Source organism: Carica papaya, chromosome 5 (genome assembly GCF_054855325.1).
Source record: "Carica papaya isolate Zhongbai chromosome 5, ASM5485532v1, whole genome shotgun sequence".
Taxonomy (NCBI): Eukaryota; Viridiplantae; Streptophyta; class Magnoliopsida; order Brassicales; family Caricaceae; genus Carica; species Carica papaya.
Window position 1 is genome coordinate 43,336,008 of NC_142313.1, and position 22,746 is coordinate 43,358,753.

A 22,746-nucleotide genomic window follows, 5' to 3' on the forward strand; every position below is an offset into this window, starting at 1 on the left:
AAAAAAAAGTTCTGTAAAAAAATTCTTCATAAGCTTAGACATGAACTGAGTTACATAAAGTATAAGGATCAATCAAAAGTTCATCATCTGCACTACTATCTATATATTAAGAATGTGCAGCCACCTTTGAGTTATATATATACATATATATGTATATAAAAGAAAAAAAAAAGCAATTTGCTCAATCACAGAACGTAAAACCTGGCATGTAATTAAGTTTCAAGTAGCATCCGAAACTTCACTCGCCTTTTAACACTACCCATTCTATCATAACCAATGCCGATCTTACTATGCATCAATTTCATGGCTAGATCTGCATTACCTGCTTTCCTCAAAGCATTTATTAGAACTGTACGAAGTTTTCCTGGTATTTCTCTACCCCTATCGACAATCCCATCAGCCAACTTACAAGCCTCCTTGATCCGGCCTACTTTGCACAACACATATAGCATATCTTCGAAGGCTGTCTCAGGAATAACACCCATGGGTGCTAGCTCATCCAAAATTTTACAAGCCCTGGAAACTTTCCCTGAAAGACAGAGCCCATATGAAAGAGCCCTAAAAGAAGCAGCAGTTGGTGTAATGCCTTTATCGATCATCAAGTTCCACAGCTTTAGTGCCTCTTCATTCTTGTGTTCTCTGAACAGCGCACTAACAAGTATTGTGTATGTATATACTGTCTGATTGCAACCTTCTTCTTCCATTCTCTTAAATAGTGCTAAGGCTTCATCAATCTTCCCACACTTAGCAAGGGCATCAATAAGAGCATTATAGCAATATGAATCCCGTGGGAAACCCTTCTCAAACATTTCTTCAAAAAGTCTCTCGGCTTCATCGACTCGCCCAGCCTTTCCCAAGCCATCAATAAGACTAGAATAAAACATGCTATTAATTGCCATCCCACTATCTACACAAAAATGAAAAAGGTCCATGGCCTCTTCCACTCTCCCACTCTTACACAGACCATTAACAATGACACTATAAGTAACCTCATCAGGTTCAAGCCCTTCAACTTTCATCCTCTCGAAGAGCTTTATTGCCTCTTCTATACTTCCATGTTTTGCATAGCCATCTATCAAAGCAGTATAGATTGCCACGTTTGCTTTACACCCCTTGCGATTCATATTATTGAAAACAGCATACCCTTCAAGGCACTTACCATTTCTACAGAGCCCTCCAATCACCAAACTGTAAGCATGAGGCGGAACTTCCAGACCCTTCTCCTCCATTTCATGATACAAACTCAAACAAGACTCAAAGTCCTCTGCCGAATAACATGCTTGTATCAAAGTCATGTAGGTTATCTTGTCCGGTTTTATATCTCTTGCCTCCATAGCTTTGAATCTGTCAATTGCTTTTTGGGTCATCCCCGCTTTACAATACCCTTTAATCATAGTATTATAAGTCACTACATCAGCTCCAATTCTCCCATTCTCCATAACCTCAAAAACCCTCTCTGCAGATTCAATAAACATGGAACTTACCAACCCATTCATCAGAAAATTATATGTATACAAACTTGGTTCAATTCCATTCTCCTTCATCCGACGCCACACCCACAACAACTCTTCCACCATCCCAAGCACTCCAAAGCTCTTAATCAAAGAATTTGCTGCTGAAACAGTCATCACAAATTCGATTTCCTTCAGCTCATTAGAAACATACCTGATTCTATCCAAATCGCCAGACAAAGACAAAACACTAATCAAAGAGACATAACATTCAAGCTTATGTGCATACTTCTCTTGCCTACCAGCCCAGCAAAAGAACCTCAAAACAACATCAGGTTTATCAAGAAGCGCGACTGATTTCAAGATAAACGAAACAAAGTTTGGCGATAGTCTGACCAAGAACTTTTTGCAAAAAGAATCTAAATTGAACTCCATGTCAGATGATCCATCAAGGAGATTAAGAATGTGGCTTACCCATGGAGATGGTTGCAGATTCTGTGTGCTTCGTACTAAATCAGAAACGTCACTGAAGGGCTCTATCCACTCGGGAGGAGGAACAGAGTTCCCAGTGAAGACCCACCCGAAGTTTGGGTTGGGGATTGATGCTGCGCACCGTTTTGGAGGGTTTGGTGCTGACCCACCATGTTTGTACGGATTTAGAGGTTGTAGAAAGCTGCGGGTAGGATGGAGAAAGGTTGCAGAGAAAGGTCTCAACCGTAGGGTTCTTCTCATCAGGGGTTTTGGCCTTTTGGGAACCGGAGCTTCTACGAGATAAACTATGTGTTCAGTTTCAGTTTGGAGTGTTCAGTCACGGTTTATAGTTTTTGATAGTTTATGTAGTTTAATTTTTATTAAAAGAATAATTCTTTATTATACGAAAAAATAATAAATAAAACTATGCACTATATAATTTATTTTATTTTATTTTATAAATTTTATAAATAAAATTATTATTTGAATCTGGTAAATAGAAGTTAATTTTTTTATTACAAATATATATAATATTTATTTCCTTAAATTTTTTATTTATTGCTAACTATAAAATTGTACATCACATAAATTTATTATTATTTACTTATTTATTTATTACATTTTATATATAATCATAAAGATTCTTTTTTCAAAAAAAAAAAAAGTGTATGCTAATTTTTTTCTTCTATTTATGTAAAATTATATTTATATAATTTCTTTAAAATTATATCCTATACTATATACATATTAAAAATCTAAAATGAACATATATCAATTAAAAATCAATATACACACTTTCTGCCTACACTTCTCATACTCACTATACTGCGTTTCATTAATGATGTGATATATATACACTAAAAATAATATAATATAAATAATATTTAAATATTTTTCTAATATACACTAAAAATAATATATATTTTTAAATATATTTTTTAATTAAAACTTTAATTAGTTCTCAAAATTACATAGAAAATTAATAATATTTACCCTTCAATTACTTGTATCTAAAGTGTAATTGTTTGTGTAACGACCCCGAAAATATTAAAATGGAATGAGTATTTAAACACATAAAATGCGGAAGCGAGATCAAAATTTCAGTTAACATCCCTTACACGAAAACTAAAAACGTACTTAAAATATAAAGGATTAAACTAACTAAAAGAGAAACTCGAAAATAAAACTATGAGTATGACTACAGAGTCTCTAGGCATCCCCTTCGTCGTCCTCATGCGGAACGGGCTCGGGAACCATGTCTTCCTGATCTGAAATGGTTAAATAAGGAGTGAGCTACACTAGCCCAGTAAGAACATCACGATATCTCACCGTCACGGAGGTAAAGGTGGGTAGAAAAACACAAAAGACCAATGGAGCATGATTTACAACAAATCCTTTTATTTATGATAAAACCTTTACCATCCACTTACCTCGTTGGAATTTATGAAACAATATAAGAAAAACAATAATATTATCACAATCATGGAATAATATAAGCTGTAAAACATAGCACTTATCACGCCTTTTGTAATTCAATCATTATACAACATATCCTTTTCTCATTTACCAGCCCACTAGTATCCATGGGGGTCCATAGGGGTCCCGCTACCCGTTAACCTTTAACATTCATAATCAGTTTCCAGGGCCGTCCCCATACCCCGTCCGGTATGGGCGCCAAAACCATAAACCTCAATACCTCGTCCGGTATGAGGGTGAAACGGGCCGTCCCCATACCCCGTCCGGTATGGGCGCCAAAACACATAAGATCTCCATACCCCGTCCGGCATGTGAGACCCCAATCCCGGTAGGGTTCCCTACGGACCCGGTCCGTCCACCATCTCCCAGGATATCTAGTCAGGCTGACCCCACCATACAGTTATCAGTCTACACAATCTTTCATTTTCCTCTTCCTCAGTAAGTATTATCAATTCACATTTTAAACAAGCAAATCGTAATTCATGCCAACAGACAACATACGGTATCAGTTTTTCAGTCATTCAACCCATAACCAATAAAAACGTAATATATGCACACGAAACTATAAAATAAACACATCAAACCTCATACTGCATTTAAAGCTGTAAAACAGGCCAAATAACAGTAAATCATCAATCACACTAGACTCGGGCTCCATTAGCAACCTTAAGCAATTTCACACATTCGTTAATTCAAGAAATACCGTTTTATCATTTTGAACTTTAATACCGTGATAGGAAATAGGGTGAGGGGTCCTTACTTATTTTCGGGATCCGAATATGATTCACAGTGCGCCTACAGGCCGTCCCTAATTTTCCCTGAATTTTTCCCGGGGAACTGAAACACACTAACGGTACCTGCACGTGTTCCAAAAAATCTCAAATTAGGCTCAGGGCCCCTTTTTGGCCAATATCGCAACTCCAGCACGGCGGCAATTCGCCTCGGGTTGGCTGTTTTCGGCCGTTTCCGGTCGAATTTGGCCACACTCGCATCGGTCCCTGCAAGAAAACAACCCTAGGGCCCTCGGGGGGCCAAAAAATCACGGAGAAGCGGAGCTTACCGGCGGCGGTGCTCTCGGGTGCGGCGGCTCTCCGGCGAGGTTCGGGGTTTGGTGATTCGGCTCCGGTCAACCTGTAGAGAAAAGAATGGTAATCACGGTGATATAAAAATTGCATCAAACGGAGGCCGGGAAGGGCCTCGTCGGAGGCAAAAACCGAGAGGGGGCGCGGCGGCGCCGCTGGTCTTCGGCCGCGTATTCCGGCCGTTTGGCCGGGATTTTGGCTTCGATTTAGCCACAGGAGGAATCAGCGTGGAAAAACGAGTCGGGGGTATGAAATTTACCTCGATCGGCGGTCGAAAATTTCCCCGGTGCGGCGGCGGGTGGCGGCGGTCGGCCTCTGGTTCGTCTTCTCCGACGAGCGGCAGGCGGCTAGGGTTTGTGGTCTGGTGTGGGGGTTCTATTTATAACCCATTGCCTTTTGATCTCAGCCGTCCATTTCGTTTTAATCTGGGCCGTCCGTGCGATTGCATCTGGGCCGTCCGATCGCGCGATTGATCTGGGCCGTCGGATCGCACCCACGCGGATCGCCAACGTGGCCCCTTTTCGGAGCGACGTGGTCTTGCCACGTGGCAGGCCCCGGTTGGCCGGGACTGCTGACTGGGCCTGCTGACGTGGCTGCCGACGTGGCTTTTTTTTTTTTTTTTTCCTTCTCCTTCTCGGACCGGGCGCTACAACTCTCCCCCCCATAAAGAAATTTGGTCCCCAAATTTGCCTCATTACTCTTGATCAAACAGATGGGGATACTGAGCCCTAAATTCTGATTCCAGTTCCCAAGTCGCCTCCCTGGGCGTGTGGTTCTGCCACATGACTTTTACAAATGATATTTTCCGGTTGCGGAGTATTCTGCTTTCTCGGTCCGTGATACTGACCGGTACTTCTTCATAAGACAAGTCCTCTCGGAGTGGAAGCGGTTCGTGAGCCAAGACATGAGAAGGGTCCGGATTGTACTTACGTAGCATAGATACATGAAACACATTATGAACCCGGGAGAGCTCAGGAGGCAGTGCAAGTCTGTAGGCAGTGGTACCAATCTTGTCTAAGATTTCAAAGGGTCCAATATATCTGGGGTTTAATTTTTCCCTCCTGCCGAACCTGCTAATTCCCTTGAAGGGGGTGACTTTAAGAAACACCCGATCGCCTTTCTCAAAGGCCAGGTCCCTTCTCCGGGTATCGGCATAACTTTTCTGCCTACTCTGAGCTGTCTGGATGTTCTTCTTGATCTTAACTATCTTGGACGTGGTTTCTTCTACCAAATCCGGGCCAAACAATCTTCTATCGCCCACTTCCTCCCAACAGATCGGCGACCTGCACGGACGCCCGTATAGCGCCTCGTATGGGGCCATGCCGATGCTTGCTTGGTAGCTGTTGTTGTAAGCAAACTCTATCAGGGGTAGGTGGTCGTCCCAATGGCCCCCGGAGTCAAGGACACAAGCTCGGAGCATATCCTCCAGCGTACGAATTGTCCTCTCTGATTGTCCATCGGTTTGGGGGTGGAAGGCAGTACTAAGAGACAGCTTTGTTCCCATAGCTTGCTGGAAACTATTCCAAAACCGAGAAGTGAATCTGGGATCCCTGTCGGATATCACTGTTACTGGAACTCCATGTAGTCTGACTACCTCCCGGATATACATTCTTGCCAACTTGTCCAAGGGATCAGTCATTCTGATGGCCAGGAAGTGGGAAGACTTAGTGAGTCGGTCAACAATTACCCATATAGCATCATGTCCCGATCGTGCCTTGGGTAGTCCCGATACGAAGTCCATGGTGATATGTTCCCACTTCCACTCTAGAATCGGTAAAGGCTGAAGTAACCCGCCCGGGCGTTGATGTTCTGCTTTGACCTGCTGACATACCAAGCATTTAGATACAAAGTCGGCTATATCTCTCTTCATCCCATTCCACCAGAACCGAGGTCGCATAGTTTGGTACATTTTCGTACTTCCTGGATGCATGGCGAACCTTGAACTATGGGACTCTGTCATGATGTCTCTTCTTAACTCACTGTCGTCTGGGACGCACACTCTGTCCCTGAAACGAATCAATCCGTCGGCGGAGATCTGAAATTCTGAGTTCACTCCCTGTCCTGCATCCTTCTTGCGGGTTACTAGGGCGGGGTCGATTTGACTGGGCTTCCTTTATTCTTTGGATTAACTCGGGTTGGACTGCTAGGTGGCCCAAACATGTGACTCTCTTCAGGTCTCGCAGGCGAACCTGCTGCGTAGCCCCAATAGACCTACATTCTGAAACCATCAGATGGGCCAGGGTGCCTGCACTTTTCCTGCTGAGGGCATCGGCCACCACGTTGCCCTTACCTGGATGGTATAGGATGTCACAATCATAGTCCTTGAGGAGTTCCATCCACCTTCTCTGACGCATGTTGAGATCCTTCTGGGTGAAGATGTGCTTCAAACTCTTATGATCGGTGTAGATCTGAAAGGTCTCTCCATACAAATAATGGCGCCAGATTTTCAGGGCGTGTATGATTGCGGCAAGCTCCAAGTCATGGGTAGGATAGTTCTTCTCATGATTCTTTAGCTGTCTAGACCCATATGCTATAACCTTTCCATGCTGCATCAGGACACAACCCAGGCCCAGATAGGAGGCATCACTATAAACTGTATATCCCCCTGATCCACTCGGTAGAGCCAGCACGGGTGCAGTAGTCAGTCGCTTCTTCAATTCTGAAAAACTCCTTTCGCAGTTCTCATTCCAATCAAACATTATATTCTTCTTTGTGAGACGGGTTAGAGGAGCCGCTAGACTGGAGAACCCTTCGACAAACCGGCGGTAATAACCTGCCATCCCTAGGAAACTGCGAATTTCCTTAACTGTTGTCAGCCTTTCCCAACCAAGTACCGCTTCAACCTTTTCGGGGTTCACTGACACCCCTTCCTTCGATATAACATGTCCTAGGAAGGCGGTTTGCTCGAGCCAAAACCCACACTTGCTCAATTTTGCATACAACTTCTTTTCCCTGAGTACTTGTAGGACTTGGGCAAGATGATGAGCATGTTCTTCTCTACTTTTTGAGTAGACTAAGATATCATCGACGAACACGATGGCGAATTGATCCAAGAACTCTCTGAAGATTCTGTTCATTAGATCCATAAAGATGGCCGGGGCGTTGGTTAGCCCAAACGGCATAACTAGGAACTCGTAGTGTCCGTACCTGGTTCGGAATACCGTCTTGGGGATATCCTCTGCTCTTACCTTGACCTGATGGTAACCTGATCGTAGATCTATTTTAGAAAAGATCTGTGCACCCTGCAACTGATCGAAAATGTCATCAATCCGAGGAAGAGGATATTTGTTCTTGATTGTTACCTTGTTTATCCTTCTGTAATCAATGCACAGTCTCAACGTTCCATCTCCCTTCCTTGCAAAAGTAACCCCGGCACCCCATGGGGAAACACTGTGTCTAATGAAACCACTGTCTTGTAGCTCAGTGATCTGTTTCCTTAGTTCTTCCATCTCGATGCGACTCATTCGGTAAGGAGCTACTGAGATGGGCTGGGTACCTGGCTGTAAGTCTATGGTGAACTCGACCTCCCTGTCCCTTGGTAGACCGGGCAGTTCATCCAGAAATACGTCTGGGAAGTCTCGGACTACTGGAATCTCTTGGATACAAACTTCTTTCTTGGGTTTACCTAGTTAGAGAAAATACAAGATTAAGGCACTAGAAATCAAGAAAAACTTGTCATTTGGGAAATCAGTACTGAATAATTTTATTAACTTGTAAATGGCTCCTCGTTGGGAGGATTAAATACAATCTTTTTGTTAAAGCAGTCTATGATGGCGTGATACGCCACTAGCCAATCCATTCCTAGGATTACATCAAAATCCCCCGTGTCTAAACCTATCAGGTCTACCCTCAATTTCCTATCTGCTATCTCCACGACACATGTCCTGTAGACAACCTCTCCTAGCAATGTCTCCCCCCCAGCGGTAGATACAAGCAATAATGAATCAAGTCTATCAGGTGGTACACAAATTTTGGAAGCAAGAACATGTGAAATAAAAGAATGTGATGCACCAGTATCAAACAAAACATGAGCAATATGGCCAGAGATTGTATACATACCATGTACCACGTCCGGGTCTGCGTCGGCATCCTTCTGGGTAAGGTTGTAAACTCTGCCCTGGATTGGAGGCCTTCTCTGATTCTGGTTCCTGGGGCATTCCCTTGCATAGTGCTGGGCACTGCCGCATATGCGACAGGTGTCGTTGAGGCGGTAGCAGGGTCAGTCGCCGTGATCCCTGCCGCAGTACTGGCAGATCTTCCCACGTGCTGCCCCCGTAGCCTGAGGAGGGGCCTGGACGGCAGGTCTGGGCCTCTTACTGGGTTGGACAGGCATGATAGGTGCTGGCCTGCGGAGCGGGGCTGAGAGTCGAGAACTTCCCGCTAGCTGAGGGCGGGTGTCAAAGCTCCTTTCTATGATCTGCGCCTTAGCCAAGACTGCCGAATACGTCTCGAGCTCCATCACGAGTAAGTGCTGTCTGATCTCCGGGCGGAGACCCCACTGGAATTTTCTGGCCTTTCGGCCCTCATCCATCAATGTCTCCGGGGCATGTCGGCCCAGCTCCAGGAACTTACGAGCATAGTCCGACACTGTCATATTTCCCTGGACCAATTGAGCAAACTCCATTTCCTTTAGATGTTGGATGTGTTTAGGGAGATACTCCGCATGGAAGGCCGCTAGGAACTGCTCCCAAGTAACTGGTGTAGGCAGGGTGGCCCGCTTGAGCTCCCACCAGCGTACTGCTTCCCCTACCAGCATGTAGGAGGCAATGGCAGCCCTCTGCTCAGGAACTACTCCCAAGGTCTCGAAGGCTCTCTCAGTCTCTGCCAGCCAATATTGGGCCTCTTCAAAAGAGGATCCCCTTGCAAAAGTAGAAGGGTTCAGTCTTCTGTACCTCTCTATGAAGCCGGGATCGATCAAGGAAGGAGCGGGGTCCCGAGGTAGAGGGACTGGGACCGGCTGAGGGTGAACTGGGGGACCCTGTGGTGGAATCTGCTAATGTGGTGGGGGTACTGGAAAGTGCTGTGGCGGCGCCTGCTGGTACTGTGGCTGTGGTACCGGGTCATACCGCGGCTGTGGTGCCGGTTGGTACTGTGGAGGAACAGGCTCCTGCCGGGGTGGTACGGGATCAGCCTGCTGTAGCGGGGGCTCAACCTGCTATAGCGGAGGAGGTCCGGGTAACTCCCTTCTCTCCTCTTGCCTTCGCTGGGCAGCTACGAGAGCCTCCACCATCTCATACAGTCTATCAAGATCCTCCCGAAGGGAATTATCCTGAGTCGCTCGGTTTAGTGGGGGCCTTCCTCTCCTCATTCCCGTGTACCTGCATTCACAAGGAATGATTGAGTAACGATATATCGGTGAGTATTTATCTAAGCCACTATTATGTAAGGGATGGGTCCGAGGAAACGCGGCTCTGATACCAACTGTAACGACCCCGAAAATGTTAAAATGGAATGAGTATTTAAACACATAAAATGCGGAAGCGATATCAAAATTTAAGTTAACATCCCTTACACGAAAACCAAAAACGTACTTAAAATATAAAGGATTAAACTAACTAAAAGAGAAACTCGAAAATAAAACTATGAGTATGACTACAGAGTCTCTAGGCATCCCCTTCGTTGTCCTCCTGCGGAACGGGCTCGGGAACCATGTCTTCCTGATCTGAAATGGTTAAATAAGGAGTGAGCTACACTAGCCCAGTAAGAACATCACGATATCTCACCGTCACGGAGGTAAAGGTGGGTAGAAAAACACAAAAGACCAATGGAGCATGATTTATAACAAATCCTTTTATTTATGATAAAATCTTTACCATCCACTTACCTCGGTGGAATTTATGAAACAATATAAGAAAAACAATAATATTATCACAATCATGGAATAATATAAGCTGTAAAACATAGCACTTATCACGCCTTTTGTAATTCAATCATTATACAACATATCATTTTCTCATTTACCAGCCTACTAGTATCCATGGGGGTCCATAGGGGTCCCGCTACCCGTTAACCTTTAACATTCATAATCAGTTTCCAGGGCCGTCCCCATACCCCGTCCGGTATGGGCGCCAAAACCATAAACCTCAATACCCCGTCCGGTATGAGGGTGAAACGGGCCGTCCTCATACCCCGTCCGGTATGGGCGCCAAAACCATAAACCTCAATTATTTATGTTACTTTATAATTTGAAATACAAATATATATATATATGTATATATATATACACCTTAAATATTATAAAAAAGATATTAATTTCCTTCCAAGACAAAATTAATTAATTAATAATTAATAAAACACTATTATTTTATTTATTTTCTACTTATTACAGTTTTTATTGTTTATTTTGTAATTTTTATTTTATAAAATGAATAAAATTATAACTTTTTTTACAAAATATAGCAAATATGATGAAATAAAATGTAAACTGTAATATTCCGAGCCTGCAATTTAGGCTCAAGATGACATAATTTAATTTTTTTAATAATAATAATAAGAGTTAATTTTAATTTTTTTTTATTTTTTTATAAATATGAATTTTGTATGAATTTGAAAACAATTTTAAAAAATATAGTGAAACTATAAATAAAAGTGTGGTATATTTGAAAGAAAAATTTAAAAACGTGAGTCAAATCGTAAAAAGGAAAAACATGGCCACGTGGGACAGCCATGTCGGTAACACGACGAGTCAGAATGTGTTGTGTGGCGGACATGCTGGCACGAACTCCACATGGGAGCCACGCAAGTGATCCGCGTGTCTGGACGATCCAACAACTCGTGCTCACTTCCACGCGCACGAACGGTGTGGATTGACTTCCCAGACAAGCACGATCAGACGATTTGTACGTCTTCAATCGAACAGTCCATATTTATTCTCCTATTAGGCATGATTGAATGGCTGAGGAAGCACCACGCGGACCCAGATGGACGGCTCAGATAGAGAGAAGAGGAGTAATTAAGCGCTTCTTCCACCGAAACTCTAACCCTAGCAGCACGCACGCTCGCCAAAGAAGAAGAAGAAGGGCGGCCGGAAGAGAAGCCCAACCACCGGTGCTATCGCACTTGAGACCCAAATCACGCCGATGAGTGCGATTTTTCTTCCCATTTCTCCGCCCTTTAATCACCTAACACGTTTTGTAGCGCCCGGGAAATTGAAAAAAAAAAAAGGCCCGCGCCACGTCAGCAGACCCAGTCAGCAGTCCTGGCCAACCAGGACCTGCCACGTGGCAAAACCACGTCGACCGGGGACGGGCCACGTTGGTGATCCGCGTGCGTGCGATCGGACAGCCCAGATCAATCGCGCGCATGGACGGCCCAGATTTAATCGCACGGACTGCCCAGATTTAATCAAAAACGGACGGCCCAGATTAAATCAAAATGGACGGCTGAGATCAAAAGGCAAAAGGGTATAAATAAGACCCCCACACCAGACCCCAAACCCTAGCCGCTTGCCCTCGCCGGAGAAGACGAACTAGAAGCCGGCCGCCGCCACCCGCCGCCGCACCGGAGGGATTTTCGACCGCCGATCGAGGTAAATTTCATACCCCCGACTCGTTTTTCCACGCTGATTTCCCCAGTGGCCAAATCGGAGCCAAAATCCCAGCCAAACGGCCGAAAAACACGGCCGAAACCAGCGGCGCCGCCGCGTTCCTCCTCGGTTTTTGCCTCCGATGAGGCCCTTCCCGGCCTCCGTTTAATGCAATTTTTATATCACCGTGATCACCATTCTTTTCTCTACAGGTTGATCGGAGCCGAATCACCAAAACACGAACTTCACCGGAGAGCCACCGCACCTGAGAGCACCGTCGCCGGTAAGCTTCGGTTTTCCGTAAATTTTCGGCCCTCCGAGGGCCGTAGGGTTGTTTTATTGCAGGAACCAATGCGAGTGTGGCCGAATTCGGCCGGAAACGGCCGAAAACGGCCAACCCGAGGCGAACCGCCGCCGTAAGTGGCGGCGCCGTCGCCGGAGCACGGCGGAGCCGCCGTGCCGGAGTTGCGATATTGGCCGAAAGGGGGCCCTGGGCCTAATTTGGGATTTTTTGGAACACGTGCAGGTACCTGTAGTGCGTTTCAGTTCCCCGAGAATAATTTAGAGAAAATTAGGGACAGCCTGTAGACGCACTGTGAAGCCGTGTTCGGACCCCGAAACGTGTAAGGACCCCTCACCCTATTTCCTATCACGGTCTTAAAGTTCAATAAATGATAAAACGGTATTTCATGAATCAACGAATGTGTGAAATTGCTTAAGGTCGCTAATGGAGCCCGAGTCTAGTGTGTTTGTCGGTTAACTGTTATTTGGCCTGTTTTACAGTTTTAAATGCAGCATGAGGTTTGATGTTTTCATTTTATAGTTTCGTGTGCATATTTTACTATTTTACTGACTATAGATTGAATGATTGGGATATTGATACTGAATGTTGTCTGTTTGCCATAAATTATCGTTTTGCTTATTTGTATGTGTATTGATAATGCTGACTAAGGGAAAAAAAGGAGAATGAAAGATTATGTAAATGGGTAATTATATAATGTGGTCAGCCTGACTAGATATCCTGGGAGATGGTGGACGGACCGGGTCCATAGGGAACCCTACCGGGATTGTGGTCTCCCATACCGGACGGGGTATGGAGATCTTATGTATTTTGGCGCCCATACCGGACGGGGTATGGGGACGGCCCGTTTCACCCTCATACCGGACGGGGTATGGGGACGGCCCGTTTCACCCTCATACCGGACGGGGTAATGAGGTTTATAGTTTTGGCGCCCATACCGGACGGGGTATGAGGACGGCCCTGGAATATGATTTCAAGTGTTAAGGGTTAACGGGTAGCGGGACCCCTATGGATCCCCATGGATACTAGTGGGCTGGTAAATGAGGAAAAATATATTGTGTAACGATTGAATTACGAAAGGCTTGATAAGTATTACATTATACGGTTTATATATGATTTCATGATGATGATGATGTTATTGTTTTCGTATATTGACTTATGAATTTCACCGAGGTAAGTGAATGGTAAAGGTTTTTATTATTGATAAAAGGTTTTGTTGTAAATTATGCTCCATTGGTCTTTTTGTGTTTTCTACCCACCTTTACCTCCGTGACGGTAAGATATTGTGATGTCCTTACTGGGCTAGTGTAGCTCATTCCTTATTTAATCATTTCAGATCAAGAAGACATTGTTCCCGAGCCAGTTCCGCAGGAGGATGACGAAGGGGACGCCTAAAGACTCCATAGTTATATTTGTAGCTTTTACTTTCAAGTTTCTCCTTTAGATAGTTTGATCTTTTATATTGTGAGCACGTTTTTGGTTTTAGTGTAAGGGATATTATTCAAATTTTGACTTCGCTTCCGCATTTGATATTTTTTATATACATTTCATTTTGAATTTCCGGGGCTGTTACACGTTTTTTATGCAGATTAGTCGAAAATAGCAGTGACTTGCGAGGAAGGAACAACAAAGCTCAGTTGAGTTGTTGTACCAGAGACTAGAAAACACTTCAATAAGCCGTATCATCTTCCCGTTTACTCCATTTTTCCTGCTCTTCAGCCGTATAACTTGTTTATGATGTTGGGTGACTAAAAAAACCACGGATCGTAAGGAAAAAACGGCTGAGCTCGGCTGAGCCACCGCACCGAAGATCGAAAAACATCGGTAAGCCTTGATTTTTTTTCCTTTTTCAGTTGATAGACACCTCATAATAATAAATTAAACAGGTTTTTATCGAGAATCGGCTGAAAACGGCTTGATTGAGAGGAGGAGTCACTGGAAAAGGAGGACCCGGCGGCGGAGCATGGCGACGCGCCGGAACCCCAACCCAACCCCCAGTGAGATTTTTTTGTCCTTTTGGCCATTTTTTTGTGTGTATTTTCATGCTATTTTGACGTATATTTTGATTTGAACAAAAAAAAACTCAAGAAATCTAGAAATTGTGAATCGTCGAGAAGCATAATAAAAAATGCAGTATTCTGTACACCGACCCAGTATAAGAATCTCTCATCTATTTTTTCTGTTACGATTAAATTGAACTTAAACTGATAATAAATGAAAATTTTAGTTAATTGGCAGTTCTTTAATTAATTAAGTACAGATGACTAATGAAGTAAGTAACCAATCAGTCTACATCTGTTTTGAGTTCCAATTGCAGTAATTATTTCTTCAACTGTTTATTATGCTTATCTATTTATTGTTCAGCTTACTTTAATTTATTCACTTTAAGTCTATGCCTAACGTGATAAAGTTTCTTAATTTATATTTTTCAGTCACTCTATTGTATGTATAATATGTTTATGTCGGTATAATGTATGTTTATTTTACGTATGTACGCAAAAATATGAATTCCGTACTTATGTATTGTTTAAAATATTGATATACGTGTCTTTTAAGGTTAAATAGTAAATAAAAAGAAAAGATATGTATGAATCAATGGTGTTGAATGAAAGGGCCCTACCGGGTGTCTCAGAAGAGAGTGTACAGACTTAATGCATAAGATAAACCCTATAGTGGATGTTACCCTCAGTCATACGGGGTTTAGAAGTCTCGTACCGGAATGAGTTGTAAATTATTTTAATTACACTAATACCGAACGGGGTGTTGAGACGATTATGTGTTTTGGCATCTATTACCGGACGGAGTATGGAGACGACCGTTTGATCAAAAAGAGAATGTTCGTGTCCACGTATAGTGGGGATCCCTATAGATCCCCAATGACACCAATAGGAAATGTAAAATGATAGAGATGAATATGGTAAGGAATCAAATTTTAGGAAAATGACGTAAGGTTAATTACTATATGTTTTTTAGAATACGTATTATAGATTGTTATTATGATTATTACATTAATAAATGATATTTAAGAACTTATAGGTGAGTTGAGAAAATATTAGCGTTTTCAGTTAAATGAATTTTATTAATAATGAACTTCATTGGTTGTTTTATATTTTTTACAACCCTTTAAATTTTCTTTTAGTGATAAGACGTTGATATTTTTACTGAGCTAAAATAAGTCACAATTTATTATTAATCATTTCAAGTTAGAACAATTAAGACCCGAATCTCAAACAACAAAAAAATTAGTTAGGACACTGTCTTTACACTTCTCCAGTTTCGAGCAGAAGTTGATAATATTTATTTTCTTTATTACTTTTTTTATTAATTTTTTTTTAATACATTTTGGTATATGTATTGAACATTTTAAGTAAATTGTTCAAGAAATATTACCATAAACTCTAAACTATTTTTACTAAATTATAAATTTAAATATTATTTTATTCTACTATTTATGAGTTATATTCTTGAAATGTGTCTGAGCTTTTACATAAATCATTTAAAATATTATACAATTTAAATTAAAAATTGTTTAAAAATAAATTAAAATTAATTATATTAAATTTAATTAAAATATTTAAAAACGAAACGCTTGCAGATCTTGATGAAACCTTGAAACGAATCAAACGATCACCTCTCAAGTCTTAACGTTACACGGCAAAGACATGTCACTAACAATCGAACCTTGTCCTTCTTCAGCTTGTCAATCATGGCGACTATGCTTTACAGTCTCGCCACAAGCAAACAGTCTCTCCCAACCAACGCCATCAACATATCATCGAAGCCGAGCTATAGTTCCACACCGATCCTCCTCTCCGCTCTCTTATTCAGCAAATCCAACAAATCATCGAGGGACCTAGGGTTATTAACCCTAAAGAGAAGAAGTTGGGCTGTAAGGTCAATTACAGAGGACAGAGAAGTTGTTCCTGTTAACAATGAGAGCTTCAAGGATGCATTGGTGAACGGGTCTAAGGATTTTGGGGATGTTTCGTCTTCGGGTAATCAGAAAGGAGAAGGGGATGATCATGAGAACGATAGGTTTATCAACGCTGCTATAGTTCTGAGTGCGGGTACTCTTGCAGTCACTAAATTGCTGACAATTGATCATGATTACTGGCATGTAAGCGATGTTTATGCGTTCAAAGTTATGGTTTATGTTTTTCTTCGGTGTGTTTGAGATGAAACTAACATAATGTTGAGATTTTTCTGTCTGTAAATTTAGTAGTGGAGGAATAAATTAATAAATATTTGACGAAAATGGAGTGTTAAATTTGTTCCTGCTGATTTGTATGAAAAGAAATATTTGTTTGGAGAAAAATTTTACAAGGGGATGTTTGAAAGATATAAGAATTTAGATTTCCTAATCTTCTTAAGAAAGTTTCAGGTAAAAAAATTATGATTCTTATTTTAACAACACAGGGATGGACTCTTTATGAGGTATTAAGGTATCTTCCAGAGCACAATTGGATTGCATATGAACAAGCTCTCAAAGCAAATCCTATCTTGGCGAAAATGGCAATAAGCGGGATTGTATACACTCTTGGTGATTGGATTGCACAAGTAAGCAGCCCCTCAGACAACCTTCTGGCCTGTATATTGCAAATTTCTTGTTTCAACTTGTCAGCTTGTTTTTCTTACCTCCTTTTATATATTTATGTTATGTTGTTGGTGAATTTGCAGTGTTATGAAGGAAAACCTCTTTTTGAGTTTGATCGGACTAGAATGTTCAGATCAGGCCTTGTTGGATTTACTCTTCATGGATCCCTTTCTCATTTTTATTACCAACTTTGTGAGGTGATAATTGTGGTTCATATTTGTTCATTCTGCTGGCTCATCTGCCATTGTTCTGTTGATGGCTAAAATCATTTGCTTTAATTTTCAGGCTCTTTTTCCTTTCCAAGGTTGGTGGGTGGTCCCAGCCAAAGTTGCCTTTGATCAGACAGTTTGGTCAGCCATTTGGAACAGCATTTATTTTGTGATTTTGGGGTTCTTACGTTTTGAATCCTCGAGCAATATTGTTAGCGAACTTCGGGCAACATTTTGGCCCATGCTGACTGTAAGAAGCTTTTCTTGTTCATACATTATCATCTTTAATTCATTAAGTAATTTCTAATTATGAGTTCTCTTTCTGCATGATTTAATTGTGCTATCTAGATTATTGTTTAATACATTAACAATTTGTTAGCTCTTGGACATAGTATTAGTTTAACCCAAGTCTTTGTGTGTAATTGGCCTAGCTCTCAGCTGGTTACCTGCCATTCCATAGGAAGTTGAAGTGCAGGATTGAGTGTTCTTATTTAGGAACGTAGAAACTCAAAAGTGAGCTGGGGTTGAACTAGGAGTTTACCCTATGACCCTGATCCATTGATGATTTCGCAATCTTCTATCTCTGAAACCTTAACAAATTAACAAACCCTGAATTGCAATGATTGATTTTGCCCCTTCTAGTGGCTACTGGAGAGGCTTGAGTCCAATATCAAACCAGATTTTAAAACCTTTACTGAAAAGTGAAAAAACAGTTCAAGCTTTTTAGACGCCAACAAAAGAAGATCTGGAAAAGCACAAAATGGGCCTTGATAGCTAATTGATTCATGTTATTCTAATGAAAATATGTTTGATCCACTATTAAATCCCTTATTAGAAGTGCTAATTATGACTGGCAGTTATTTGCTTTTACAGGCAGGATGGAAACTTTGGCCATTTGCTCATTTGATCACCTATGGTTTAATCCCTGTTGAGCAAAGGCTTCTTTGGGTGGACTGTGTGGAACTCATCTGGGTTACAATACTTTCAACGTGAGTTCCTAGCACCTCTTTCATTTGTAGAGAAACTTTATGTTTTCTGCAGCAAACTTTTATTTTCGTGGGAGTTAAATTCATTCTAGAGCTCAAAAAGTGTGATTCTTTTATTTTCTTCCCTTCCTTTGATGTCTCTAGTGCTCCACATTCTTGCAGCCGAACGACCTGCAAATTATATAAACATGCTTAGATTTCAGAAGAATGAAAATTTCCTGTTCACTTTTCAAAACATGCTATTCCGTGGGTTCTTCATGCTAACTTATTTTTCCTGACACTTTTGATATGTTGTTTGATCCAAAAATTGTTAGCCACCTTGATATGGATATCAACACTACTCTATCAAGTTTGCAGTGATGTCACTTTTTCTCTTAATGTTCCTGATGTAGGACGCGCTTGGAAAACTTCAAATCAGTGGTAATGATAATGACCTTCACTATTTCAGTAAAGTTTTAAAGGAGAAGAATAAAATATTAAGATGGGAAGAGAGAAAAGAGAAAGTTGAGGAAAGAGGGGAGAAGGAAAAGAGGAACGGAAGAAGAGAAATGGGTGAAAGAATGGGAGAGAAACCAGAATTCAGAGAGGAAATGCTTCAATTCTCCCCAATAACAATTGTCATATTCATTACAACCAATCTCTTTATATAGGCAAAAGGAAAAGCCAAAGGAGCCAATAGGAACTTTGGCAAGTAGACACACCTTGTTGTTGTTACATGCTTTGGCTACCATCTCTAGGCCTCTGTGAGGGCACAAGTTGGCAACTTTTGGCTGTCACCTCATTTGGCTACCATCTCTAGATCCATGGGAGAGCACAAGTTAACAATTTGTGGTTATCACGTCTTTTAACTACCATCTCTAAACTCGAGATGACACAAGTTAACAATTTGTGATTATCGCCTCTTTTAACTACCATCTCTAAACTGAAGAGTACACAAGTTAGCAATTTATGATTGTCATCCTTTTGGCTATCATTTCTAGTTCCATGAGAGGGCAAAAGTTTGCTACTCATGATTACCACTTCCTTTGACCACCACAAGAAGGCACAAGTTGACAACGTAAATGTTGCCACCTCCTTTGAGCCGTTCAAACTCGAGCACTTAAAGGACCACTACAAACTAAGGTGCTATATCATTGTAATCACCACTAGTAAGACGTCACCTCATCCTAAAGAAAATGAACCAAAAAGATACAACAAAAATAACTCATAAATCTTCATAATATTTTTAAGTAGCCCACTTATGTCCTAGATGGGCCGTATGATGTACATATATAAAAAAATGACATAATTATTGCAAAAGACTTTTAATACTAAATTTTTTTTCATCTTAGCTTGTTCCAGTTCTGCATCAATTCCTGAATGTTATTCTTGTCAAGGAAAATATGAAGTACATCATGACATTATCTGCACTTTTTTGCAATAAATATTCATGCTGTCTAGTTTTTCACTTGTTTTACATTCAATATGGTCTCTAACATCCTGAATGGATTGCTCATCAAAACTTGTTACTGAATTTTTCTTCCTATGTAGTTATTCGAATGAAAAATCAGAAGCACGCATATCTGAGGAAACTTCAGAGGGGAAGTCCATTTCTAGTTCAAGCAGCCATCTCAAGGTTTTTCACATTTTCAATGTTGTAGTTCTGGAATTCATTGAATATTCTAGGATATTTCGTAAAAGCCCCAGTGATACTAATAGCCCTGGAACTGATTTTCTTGTGCAATAAGTGATACCAAACAATGGACTGACTACTAACTAGAATTTTGTCTTCAGTTCTTGTTCTATGTTTCATAATTTCCTACTCTTTTCTAACTGGTTGATTTTTTTCTCCTGCCAGGAATAAGTGATTGAGATTTTGGCTGAAATGCACCTGATAGTTATCAGGAAAGTGAACAAAATATTGACTTATTGCAACCTAAAATCAAGAATTCGGAGACGATAATGTACATGAACAGCTGCATCAAAATCAAGCTACACAAGATTTCCACATTGCGATATTTGTTTTAGATGACAATGCAGAGAAGACACGTGCATCAACGGTTTGCAGCAAAAGCCTGGATTGTGAATGAGATCTCTGAGTATCGTGTCTGCGGTATTCCTTCAAAATATCAGTAAAAGTTTACTTTCATCCTATCGGGAAAGGTTATGACAAATGTATATAGTTATTCAAAATCAACATTCTTTCTTATCTTTTCCACCTTCTGTTTATTTTTGGCCAATGTCTTATACACATTTACATGTGAATGAGCTATTATTATCTTGAGCTGTTTCTGCAAATATGCAACTTGCAAGAGGATAAATCTTGTATTTTTGGTTATGGTATTGATTGTTTGGATGTATGCTACTAGTAGAAGTTAGAGAATTTAGAAGGCACAAAAACTGAATGACAAAGCCAAGCTTGGCAACTTAAGCTTGTAACTCAAGTAGGGGCATTAAAAGGGTTGGATAAATTGTGTTTGTTATGCCAAGAGAACAAAAGATTTATCTACCTGCAGAGTAACCTTTCAACCTAGTGCCTTCACAAATACATCCGGTAAAATATACTCATATTATATGTGCATGCGCCTGAAATATACATATATATCATGAACGCTGATCTGAAATGAAATTATGAAAATATGCATATATATCATGGTCTAGCAGGGTCTCCTCTTCATGGCGTGCCATCTCTAGCTGCTTCAAGAAGGTGAAGAAAGGTAAGTGGAGTATTTGGTGATAGTAGGAGGGTCAGACTTTGAATTGATCTTTAGGCGGACAACCTTTTGTATTGTTAATAATAATTTTGTTACTGAGTTGAGTCGATTATTGCCATTGATGAGAATTATGCTCGGAAATTTAGGTTCCTTCTCCCCTCGCTTATCTTATTGCAAATTACTCCCTTAGGGTGAATATGCCCCATCATGTGATGAATTGCATCAATTGGTTTTATTCTGCCAATGGGAAGTTTTTACTTTGATTCTGCCTACACCTCTCACTTATAGTGAATTTTCTAGTTGCAATCTGATATGAAAGCTCATTTGGAGTTTGAGATCCTGTTTCGGGTTGGAAACTTCATGTGGGTTGGTCCATGGCAACTACCTGATGACTAGCATGGAACAAAGGAGAAAACACCTCATCGGCTCAAGCAGTTTCCCTGAATGCAAGAGAAACCATTTTCCATGCTCTTCGCAGTTGTAGAGTGCGGGCTAGTTGGCAACAATTGCTTGTTAATCCGAGTTGGCATTGTTTCTTCAAGTCTTCAATGGATGTTAGGTGGAGATGAGTATTAGATATTGGTTTGGTATTCTCAGCATGCTTGATTGGAGCATTGTTTTCGATATTTCAGTTTCGGTGATATGGTAAAATCCAGTAATTGCTTGTTAATCTGGATCTTGCTGGACATTGATGGCCCTGCCCTCTTCATGGTAATCTCAATCTTGCTACACCCAGTGATGTCATTTGTAATTACTTTGGTGGTTGGATTGTTGGTTTCATGATTAATGTTAGTGTTTTTTTCTCTTCCATTGTTGATTTGTGTGTATTGAGGATATTTCTCCTTAATTTGGCCGGAACTCAATGGGAGTTTTCGGTGGAGACAAAATTACTATTTAACTAAATAGTTGATATGTTATTTTTTTTATAAAAAAAATTATTGATTCAAGACAGATTATGAATTCGTGTATGATTTTGTTTAAAAGTTATTTATATTGTATTATAATTTGTGTATGTGTATTAGTTATATAATAAATATATGAATATGTTCAAAAGTAAATAATAACATAAAATGATCTTTCCACCTGTTGTGTTCTATTCTTGATTATCATATTAATACTTTTTTTATATACATTATTTATATTGTATTGAATATTTTAATATTTTATGTCTTTTTATTTTTACTTTTTTTTATAATTAAATTTTGTTTGTATTGAAAATATTTAAAATATAAATCTCCACAATTAAACGAAGATTTCCTGTTTTTCTTTTTCATTTTCTATCTTTTCATTAAAAAAAATGTATATTGATGCTATTTCAATAATTAAATATATTTAAAATAAATTTAATTTTAGGAAAAACATCCTATAATTTAATATAATATTAAAATAGCCTCTCCAAAATAGGAAAATAATTGGGCCCGAGTTCTCAGTCGTCTGGTATAATACGGAGCCGGCTTGCAGTTCAGCCAGGCGATCTCCCTCTGTTTTGAAGCGAGACTAGCGAGGGAGAAGAGAGAGAATCACAACCCAGATCCCCAAATTCTCTCCTCTACCTGCACAACACCTCTGCCGGGTGTTCACAATTGCAATCAATGGCGGTCCTTCAAGCACTTGATGAACCCAACCATAAGAAGCAGAACAAGAACAGGAACCATGGCTCCACAAATTTCTTCGTCTTCGTCGATTACATTTTCCTTCTCGTTTTCCTTGGTTTCCTTTGTTTCGTAGTATCCAAAATTGTCGGTCATTGATTCCGTTTTTTCTCTCTACTCTAATCAATCCACCAAGCATTTAGGTACTTCTTCTTTTCTCTCTTCTCTTTTGGGTTTTTTAGAAATTTATTTAAAGGGCTTATCAGCAACTGCTAAATATTGATGCTTATAATCATGTTGTGAAAATTGAAAATCCTGACGGCAACTTATGCATGAATCGCTTTATTTTGTTTAGGAAATTTAATG

At 40.6% G+C, this 22,746-nt stretch overlaps 2 protein-coding genes across 3 annotated transcripts; one reads left to right on the forward strand and one right to left on the reverse strand.

Annotated features, from left to right (window-relative positions):
- Window positions 1–9: 9 nt before the first annotated feature.
- On the reverse strand, window positions 10–2,267 carry LOC110816890 (Pentatricopeptide repeat (PPR-like) superfamily protein). The gene has a single exon (XM_022045238.2). The coding sequence runs from the start codon at window positions 2,181–2,183 to the stop codon at window positions 213–215; it is 1,971 nt and encodes a 656-aa protein (XP_021900930.2). The 5' UTR covers window positions 2,184–2,267; the 3' UTR covers window positions 10–212.
- A 13,635-nt stretch (window positions 2,268–15,902) lies between these two features.
- LOC110817038 (uncharacterized) lies at window positions 15,903–20,372 on the forward strand. 2 transcript variants are annotated; one of them, XM_022045432.2, is made up of 7 exons: window positions 15,903–16,423; window positions 16,723–16,863; window positions 16,984–17,097; window positions 17,186–17,359; window positions 17,983–18,098; window positions 19,626–19,710; window positions 19,933–20,372. In XM_022045432.2, exons 1-7 carry the CDS (start codon window positions 16,013–16,015, stop codon window positions 19,936–19,938), a joined length of 1,047 nt encoding a protein of 348 aa, XP_021901124.2. In that variant the 5' UTR covers window positions 15,903–16,012; the 3' UTR covers window positions 19,939–20,372. The 2 variants fall into 2 exon arrangements, 1 of the variants encoding a protein (XP_021901124.2); XR_015819495.1 differs by lacking the exon at window positions 19,933–20,372 and having other exon boundaries at window positions 17,967–18,098.
- The last annotated feature ends 2,374 nt before the right edge of the window (window positions 20,373–22,746 follow it).

What these genes read in the sequence shown, in the direction of transcription:
- LOC110816890 (XM_022045238.2), bottom strand. Translation starts at nt 2,183, where the DNA reads ATGAGAAGAACCCTACGGTTGAGACCTTTCTCTGCAACCTTTCTCCAT.
- LOC110817038 (XM_022045432.2), top strand. Translation starts at nt 16,013, where the DNA reads ATGGCGACTATGCTTTACAGTCTCGCCACAAGCAAACAGTCTCTCCCA. An exon ending in CATTTTGGCCCATGCTGACT is followed by an intron (nt 17,360 to 17,982) that starts GTAAGAAGCTTT and finishes TTGCTTTTACAG; the next exon opens with GCAGGATGGAAACTTTGGCC. An exon ending in TGGGTTACAATACTTTCAAC is followed by an intron (nt 18,099 to 19,625) that starts GTGAGTTCCTAG and finishes CTTCCTATGTAG; the next exon opens with TTATTCGAATGAAAAATCAG.